Source organism: Molothrus aeneus, chromosome 11, assembly GCF_037042795.1.
Source record: "Molothrus aeneus isolate 106 chromosome 11, BPBGC_Maene_1.0, whole genome shotgun sequence".
In the NCBI taxonomy this organism is placed as follows: domain Eukaryota; kingdom Metazoa; phylum Chordata; class Aves; order Passeriformes; family Icteridae; genus Molothrus; species Molothrus aeneus.
In genome coordinates this window covers 6,959,199-6,968,586 of record NC_089656.1, presented here as the reverse complement: position 1 = coordinate 6,968,586, position 9,388 = coordinate 6,959,199, and the positions used below count along the sequence as shown (strand labels likewise).

The 9,388-nt window shown below is 45.2% G+C and overlaps 1 protein-coding gene across 1 annotated transcript in view; it reads left to right on the top strand.

The window, feature by feature from the left end:
- The first annotated feature begins 5,995 nt into the window (after positions 1 to 5,995).
- URI1 (URI1 prefoldin like chaperone) overlaps positions 5,996 to 9,388 on the top strand; it is a 41,038-nt gene continuing 37,645 nt past the window's right edge. Inside the window, exon 1 of the mRNA XM_066557469.1 lies at positions 5,996 to 6,297. Within this exon, the coding sequence (XP_066413566.1) occupies positions 6,223 to 6,297 (75 nt within the window). The 5' untranslated portion in view covers positions 5,996 to 6,222. The remainder of the gene's footprint in view (positions 6,298 to 9,388) is intronic.

Here is a 9,388-nt window from a genome sequence, read left to right as displayed (position 1 = left end):
CTACAAACCGGAAACCAGAGGAAGAATTTTCTGAGACATTAACAGCATCAAACTGGCTGCTGTGCTACAGCAAAAAATAATGGTGTATAACCTGCCCTTGATCAATAATGGGCAGAAAAACATACCCAGTAAAGAGTATTTAACAAGGCCACTTCTGGTTGAGACTTCTCTCTGGCTCTGGCCCAGCTGGCTCGTGCTGGACCTGATGCAAGACCTGTATTGAACACACTGTCGCGGGCCAAGGTTTTAGCTTGCAAAAGTGAAGTGCAGGCTTTGCTTTCACACACACTTTGTGCTACCAGCTCTGTTTGACAGTTGCAATATTGAAGAGAGTTAGTGACCCAAACATCAGAAAAGAAGTTGTGCATTTGTGGTGTGGAAGACCTCTAAATCTGCCCCTTGAGTCTGCACAGGGGCTGCTCTCACACTGCCACCCTCATCAGCACCTCAGCACATGAGAATAAGTAGCTTGTGAGAAAGACAGACATCCTTAATGTCACAATCTTCCTGTTAATGGACATGTGCCTTTGGTACTGTCTGTTTAACAAGCTAAAAAAATAAATTTCACAGTACCCCTCATACAAACCTCAGAACTTGATTCTCCTTTCACTGGTGCAGGTATAAATCACCAGTGAAGTCAACAGAGTTATTTCAGCTTTAATTCTGGGACATATGAGAGGAGATTGAGGCCCTTAAGGTATTTGGTATCTAGGCTATCCTTAGTGATACACTGCCATGATCAGAAAGCTCTCCTCCTTTACAGGGAAAAGATGAGGGGAAAAAGCAAAGTGACACTAATCTTTTCCGAGTCAGGCTTTCCTCTTGGGTGTGACTACATGCAGAAAAGCAGGGATTTCCAGGTGATACTAATCAAAGATGGCAGAAGCAACTACAAAGAATACAAATAAAGCATCCAAGTTTCATGTACCAAACCAACCATGACAGTGCTCACAGAATAGCAGCTAGACTACAGTCAGCTGTGTCGCTGCGAGGGGCCCAGAACTTTGCTGCGTGACAGTAACACGAAAACAAGCTCTGTTGTTATTAATAGCAAACACATTATAAGGTTAAAGCATAATGCACACTAATAGTTGGTTATCCTGCCTTATGTATATTTTACATAGATGTCTTTTTTATCAGGAAAAATGAGATTTCTACAGATGGTCTCACCAGACAGCTTACAGTTTGTTCCAGTTTTTTTTTTTGGTTGTTTTTTTTTTTAACTGGCTGCTCCTAGATGTGTGTGGTAATGTGTGTTTCTGCATAGGTATGGGCTATTTCTGACAATTTTCTGTATCCTGACTGGATCCAATACACAGATCCAGACTCCTCCTCATCACTACCAATGTGGAAACAAAACACACTGTATTGATGGACTTTAAGGTTCAGTAGCTTCAACCAGAAAATCAGGCCCCTTCTTCTCCCTGCAGAGACAAATGAACATCAACCTAATTATTACTTAACCCTGTCCAAAAACTGAACCTGAGGGAACATCTTTTTCATGGTTCTCAGGTATCAGAATGTTAAACATGGGATAGTTGTGTGGATGGATAGCAAGGGTGAGGCTAAGTTGGTGACACAGAGCACATAAATATTTAGCTGTCACCTAGTGCCCCATAACTTACATTTCAAGCATGGGTTAAGGTATTTAAGTACGTAACCAAAAAAAGAGTAGCATGTTGGTGTCATCCCTGAAGCCTCTCACCTTTCTCTAATGAGAAAAGACAGGAGAGAGAAACATGCTAATGTCAGCACCATGATGTTTCAGAACAACAACCAAATAAAAGCCTTACTTGTTCTATGTCTGGACAATGAAAGGTGTCTTGTAGTTTGACTCCATTGTCATTATCTGAACAAAAACCACTGGCTGTTTCAGGCTGATTAAACTGAGGGAGGTGCAGGCTTTGACCATGGTTCTGCAAGCATTGCAGAGCTGCACTCCTTTAAGCAGCTCAAGTGGAACTGGGTTGCCTTCCTGATGTACTAAAGGAGAGGGACTCATGGCCATATTTTTTTTCAACAGGAAGGCCCAAAAGGACTTATCTGCAACATAAAGAACATTCATTAGAAAAGTTAATAGTGTTTTTTTTCAGAATAAAACTTTTGGATAGAAAAAATATTCAATTATTGCTGGCAGAGTGGAGACAGTTATTCTTAAATATTTGCTAGGGCACTTATTCTCCTGGCAAATCACAGCAACAAGGAAAGGCTTTTAATCTTTCACAGGAATTTAAAAATCACTAAAAGTTCATAATAAGCATGCAGGGTGGGTGTTGCAGCCAGAATTAAATATACGATCCCAAGACGGACTTGGTCTTATGGCATTTGATTATGAGTTAGCTTTAACAAAAGGATACTAGTCAGTTTTTTTTTCTTTTTTCCAACAGTTCTACCATGTGCTTTTCATGACAGAAGACTGAGTATGAAATTTCCCTTCAGCAGATCAGGGAGCCTGCTCATGGCCTGGGGAGTTCATTCACTATTCCTGTTCTCACACTGTCTCCATGTGCTGACAACAGAGGTGGTCACATCTCTGACCACATGAGTCACATCTTGTTTTCCAAAGATGCATTCCTCTCATGGGAGCTCTGTCTCAGGATAACTTTTTCTCCCACTTGATAATGATGAGCTCCTTCTTGTTGCTTTTTCCCCATACCCAGTTTCAAGCCAATCCCCACACAACTGTTGTTCTTAGCATAGCTCTACCATGTATTTGCACACGTGTGTGAGCTCCAAGATTCTTAACCCTCTTGTCTTCATCCACAACTTTGTGTTGCAATCCATGTTTTCAGATCTAAGGCTCTGGTTTTGTAAAACAGAGGGGTCATGGATTCAGCTTTGTTTCTCTCTGCAGAAAGACTGGCTGGGGCATTTTCTCCTGTGCCTCTGTCTTTTTGTCCTCTCCTTGTTTTCCCCCTCCCTTGTGACTGCTGTCTTTGCAGAGTGGTGGTGAATGACTTTGAATGAATATGGGAGAAGGCACAGACTTCTTTGCCAAAGGACAATGTCTTTAAGCCAGAGACCTGGTGTGAGGTTTTCTACTGCAAACTTAACTTGACCTCTCCAAGATTTTGCTTCTAATCCACTGCTCTCACAGGTACAGCTGACCTGTTCATATCAGAACTGAAAACATGACACTGATTTCTCATTTTAAAAGTTCATCCAATCTGACCAGCTTGGGGTTTGGAAGGAGCTCTGCCAGCAGCTCTGTCTTCAGCTCCAGTATGGGCATGTCTGCTGAGCACTAAGCCAGACACTTGGAAGAGAACATGTAAGCTTTGCTTATTTGCCTTTCCCTCACTTAATTACAGAGAGTCCTCCAGAGTTTTCTCCAAGGTTTTATGAAAATCATCTGGTAGGGCATCTAAAGACTTAATGTTGTAAACAAGTAAACAAAAATCTGCAGCTTAGAAGGCCAAATTTCAATTTGATTTATTTTACAATCTATAGAGTTTCACTGGTGACAGTGGTTTTGTACAGGTTATAAGTGCAAAAGAATGTGAGAAAGGCTTCATGCTCATCTTTGGCAAATGCTGTATCCCATCTGTTTGTCACTATTAGAACATTTCTTCATTGGCAGCTGAAAAACAAAATGTACAAAAGGATGCCATAAACTATTCCATACTATCATCAGTACAACCAAAGGCAAGCAGTCATTACTCTCATAATGATGCAGCCTCTCACTTTGGAACTGTCAGAGGCCTTCAACCCAACACATTCAGTGACTAAATGGTCTACTCAAGGCACAGGAAATGGTGAAGTCTTTGGAAGAGGCACCAAGAGAAATGATTGCATGTCTTTACATTCTACTTAGAAAATAGTGTCTTGTGATACAGAATTCCTACTTTGTGGCTCCTCTTGTTTCTTAAAGGTTTTTATACGCCAGGCAAAAAATTAAAATCTCAAATAAGATACTGTATCTTTATATTGTACATCAGTTTTATCTTCTGATCTAACTGAGATGAAATGAAATCAACCAGAACATTTAAAAATGACCTGTATTTACTATCTACTCTGTGAGCCTGAAGAGGTTCTGAGCAAGCTTAAAGGGAGTTACCTACAACAGGCATTTAGAAGGACTGCAAGATTTGTATAACTTGTTTAAACTTGAGATATCTTTTTGCTGGTGAGCCGTTTTCTGATGACAATATATAGATCTCTCTTGTCTGTTTAAAGGATCTAGAATCGCTCCCTCAGTGACAAGCACATGCCAGAGATTTTAGCTAACTTTCAATTACTCTTAAAGATTATGGATGTAGTTATTTCAAAAACCAAACTACCCAGCTGCAGTTGCAAATTTTTATTTGCACTATTGGAAGCTGTATTAAAGTCTGGCTAAAAGCTAACTTTCAGCTTGAGTAACCATGCTTTGAAAATTCTTTCTAAATTCCTCATCTATAGACCTTTAACAAGCTCTTCAAGGGGGATGGGAACATGGATTTACAAAAGTGCACAGCAAATACTGTGTCATGTGTATAACACAAACAGTTGTTTTGTGGTGTGTATAGGGTTAGTTCTGCTCATGGAAAGGAAGTGTTGATTCTTTGGCTGGAGAAGGAAATTCTCGATCTATATGTAGCATGATGCCCCTTCGTACCTCCATCTTATGACATACTTACTAACCCCTGTAGGGGAGACAGCCCCTCAACTCTTCCAGCAGACATAAAAGAAAACCTCATTCACTCAAGGGAAAGGTTCAGCACTAAACACAAGGTCTATGAACAGGCCTCTGTGGTGCTTGGAGTGTAGAAGTTGAAACACATTGCTAGGGTGGCATCAAGCACCACGAGAAGCTGCTCAGGCCTTCAGCAGTGCTGCCATCCAGCACGCTGTTAAAGCATGGCTGTCTTCCAGCACTGTGTTATGCCAGAGGTGTCTAATGGCATTCACAGAGCTGGCTAGTGAATTTACTGCACATAAATTACCTGTGGTATTCCAAGGGTGGTTGTACACCACTCGCTTCCCATGCAGGGAGTTTGCCACGTAGGCAAGTCCGAGTGCTGCTCTAAGTGATTTTAAAGAGTATTTTGCAATCTGCCAAGTCATGGCATCCCACTGTAGAAAAAGGACAAGGCGTAATGGGTAAAAATTGAAAGAAGGGAAATTTAAGTTAAATATTGGGAAGAAATTCTTTCATGGGAGGGTGGTGAGGCCCTGGAACAGGCTTCCCATAGAGGTTGTGGATAACCCAAAAGTGTTCAAGGCCAGGTTGGATGGAGCGTGGAGCAACCTGGTCTAGCAGAAGGTGTACTTGCTCATGGCAGGGGGATGTGGGGATTTGGATTAGAGACTAAAAAAGTTTTTTCACTGTTTGGGTGTCAGGCATCAGAATGGGCTGCCCAGGGATGTGATGGATGACCATCCCTGGAGGTTTTAAGAGGTGTCTGGCACAAGTCCTGGGCAATGTGGTTTAGGAGTTACAGGGTAGTGCTGAGCAGATAGTGGACTCGATGATCTTGAAGGTCCCTTCTCATCGTGATGATTCTATTCTCTCTTTAAGGTCCTTTCTATGATTCTGTGATTGCTCACCGCCAGCCGCCCTGCCAGTGCAGACACTCTCCAGAGCCGGCATCCCGAGGGCACTGCCAGTGACAGCACCTCGCAGTTACAGAGGACACACGGCTCTGTCTCTGTGGCTCCGGGATTAGTGCAGGCCCGTCTGAGCGCCTCGCAGCCGCTGCTCCGCTTTCTGACGCCGAGGCCTTGGCGCCCGGGGCCTGCGCTCCGGAGCAGCGGGCCGCGGGAGCACCGGGGCGGCCCGGGCTGCCAGGGAGCCCCGGGGGTACCGGAGCCCGGCGCGGGGGCCGGGCCGGGCCGGGCAGGGGGTGTGGAGCGCCCGCCTCTCGCGGCTCGCAGCCGGGTGCCTCCCGCGGGCCGCGGGCGCGTACCCAGAGTGCAGCAGGCGGGCGGCGCGGCCGGACCCAGCGCCGGCACCCACGGCCGGCTCTCCCACGGCGCGGCGGGAGCCGGGCCCAGGCGGCGGCGGCGGCGGCGCGGCCCAGAATGCGACACTGAGATGCTTCTTCCCCCGGCAGCGGCGGCGCCCCGGGCCCAGGCGGCGGCGGCCCCCGCGTGGATGCGGCTCTGGAGCCGGCGCTTCGCCCTGCACAAACATTTCTATAGGACTCATTCGCCCTGCTGAGGAGATCGGCCCAGACCGGCCGCTTTCCCTCCCCTCCCTTTCCCCGCTGCCCCGGAGACCGCCGGCGCGGCCCGGCCCGCATGGAGGCCCCCGGCGGCGGCGCCTCGCCGCTGAGCCCCGCGCTGGTGGGGCGGCTCCGGCGGGAGCATGAGAAGGTAAAGGGGGCACCGGGGCCGGGCCGGGCCGGGGGGCGCGGGGGGCTGGGCCCGGGCCCGGGGGGACCGGGGCGGGGAGGGCACGTGGCCGCCTGACGTCACGGGCGGCGGGCGAGGCGGGCCGGGGCACCCGGAGACCCCCGGACACCCCCGGACCGGGGACACAGACCTTGGGACACAGCCCCTGGGACATAGCCCCCCGGGATTCAGCCCCCGGGACACCGCGGGAAGCGAGGGCGGGAGGCGGCAGGAGGGAAGGCCCTGCCCGCACCCCGGGCTGCCCCAGGCTGCCGTGGTTAGTAGCGCCCATGAACGCGTGTTTTTATCCTCTACACGCCTCTCCATGAACGCGTGTTTTTATCCTCTACACGCCTCTCCATGAACGCATGTTTTTGTCATCTACACGCCTCTCCGTGATTTTTCCGGCCTCCGGGACAGTCACGCCTCCAAAACCTCCGGGCCGTGTCTGTGACCTGCGTCATGCCGGGGGCCAGCGTGCTCCTGGGCCAGCTTGAGGAGACCGTGTGTCAAAACTTAGTTGTTCATGACTTGCCTTAGGAATCTTTGGTTGTATTTGAAATGGGTTTTGTAGAACCAGATTTTTCTGCAGAAACTATTCCCAAGAGTTCAGAGGCTGGTTCTACCTGAGACCATAGCACAAAACTCAAGATACTTTTTCGTTTTTCGTGTAGATTACAATCATGATCTAACTCAAGTGGGTCCTGAAAACCTAAGGAGTGCGATTTGGGGCTTGCAGATTCCAGCCTCGCAGTGAGCTCTGTGTGGGTGCAGGAGTCACTGGAAATAACTTGTGGTCATGTGCGGGGTGTTGACACAAATACAGTCTGCAGACCTTTCACACTTTCTGCTCATGTGATTAAAATTTTTTTAAAGTAGATGGTAAGATGCACGTTAGAGTTCCTCAGTTATAATGGAAGATTTTATCTCCAGCCTGTATTTTGTCACATGCTGGTTTAGTTGAGAAAAAGTGAGAAACACCTGTGGGGTATAAAAATGTGCCTTGTCTGGAATATTGTGTGCACAAATGTGTCTACTTTTGAATACCCATTAGATCTTTACTAAAAGACCTGTGTAGCCAGGATGTGGATGAAGAGTGAGAGGGTCTGCTGGAATCCTCTGCATCGTCTGCCCTGCACAGATTGGAACTCATCATGCCAGTAACTGGTGATAGGAACTTGCCTGCTTGGGCTCCTTCAGTGAATTTTCAGGGTGGTGGAATCTGGTGAAGAATAATTTCCCTGGTACATTAGTGTCAGGCCTAATATGTGAGCACACGTCTGCCATAGCCATAGAGAATTATTCCCAGTTCATGGTAAGACCCCTCTGTAAGCAAGTTTAAGACTCTTCTTAAACAGATCTGCTCCAGTGGAAAAGAGGCCCAGGAGACCATTAATTAAGCCTCTGTTAGGCTGATGTACCAAAGTTATATTTTATCATAGGGAAACTTTACATAATTTCTGCAAATTGGCTGAAAAAAATGGAACACTTCAGCTTCAATATGAAATTATACTAAAGAACTACATATCTTGGTTACAATGGAGTGTTGTGATGAAGATATAGTAGACTTTCCCTCTACGCAATGAATATATATAATTGGATTACAATGGTATTTTCAGTTACAAAAATATTGTATTTTAAGATGGAGGAGGTCTTTTCATTTCAGCTGCCTCTTCTTAGAGATCAGTATTTTTCCCACAGAATCACTGGAGTTGAAGGCTCCTGTTTTGTCTCAGCACGAAGAGGAAGGAGAATGAGTTACCCAGTACTTCAGTAAACTAGTAATTGTAGTGTGAGGATCATAGAAAATAGTGAAGTTACTTAGCCAGAACAATATCTCTATCTACTGGCAGGCAGATACATTTCTTTTAATTACTGGGATGTTGTGCTGTCCCAGCAATGCTTGATTAAGTACAAGGAAACCTATTTATTCCCATTAATCTGAGGGCAACCTTTAGTGAAATCGTGGAATACATCAGTACCTATCTGCAGCATTAAAGGTAATATTTGATTTGTGTTTGGTTATTTTAACACCCAGGCCATTGTACAACCCTGGTTCAGCTATGGGTTTGAGCTTTTAAGTGCTAAAGAGCTGCCCTGGAGAGCTTGTGAGCTGAGGCTTCCTTCCTGCTTAAAAATACTGAAAGAAAAGGATGTCCGTGACTTTCTGTCTTTAATCAGATAGAGGCTGCAACTTCTAGGTTTAGGACCCCTGGTGAAAAGTAATTTTAATTCTTGTTTAGGACTGCTTGCCTGTTGGACAGATTTCATCTTGTTAATTTGTGGTGATAGTAAGACCAAACTGTTAAAAGCAATTTTCAGTGCTCCTACTAAAGGCACTTTGTATAAAAACATGACTTAGAATGTGTATCTTGGGGATAAATTATAGAAGAATATCTAGTAATTTTCATGATAAAGACCATCATTGGAAGCACAATGCCTGCGTAAAGTTTTGAATATTTCTGTAAGAAGAGTATAATGTATGTGTCATGGATTACTTGTAAAAGCAATATATGTTAGCTGAAAATACTGCAGTAAATCTATTGCAAGTTAGTAGAGGAATTATAAAATGAATATTTAAATAGGATGTTTCTCATGCTATAGGCCCTGCATTTAAACATAATATTTGATATACATTTATTCCTGCAATCAAGTGGGTTGGGATTACTAACTGATGGGAAGTTGACAAGTCAGATGTGTATGATTTGGAAAGACTTGTGTAGACAGTGAATTTACAGTGGGATGATAGGTTCTGTAGTTCCTGAGCAATGCAATGACAGTACGTGTAATGGGAGACATTACAGAGCCAATTAGACCCAAGAGACATTTGCAGAGTGCAGACACAGGCATGGAGAATCTAAAGGATTCCAGTATTAGATGGCAGTATGATTTTTTTTTGTATTGCACTGACAAACACATTTTTTTATTTTCCTTTTATAAAAATTAGGACAAGGAAGTGACTCTCCTGTCACTCACCATGACAGCAAAGCACAATTAGATTGAGTGCAGCTCTTACTGTAACTCATTGGCCATTGTGCATTATGACATATTCTTAATTTTTGTGAATTGAAAT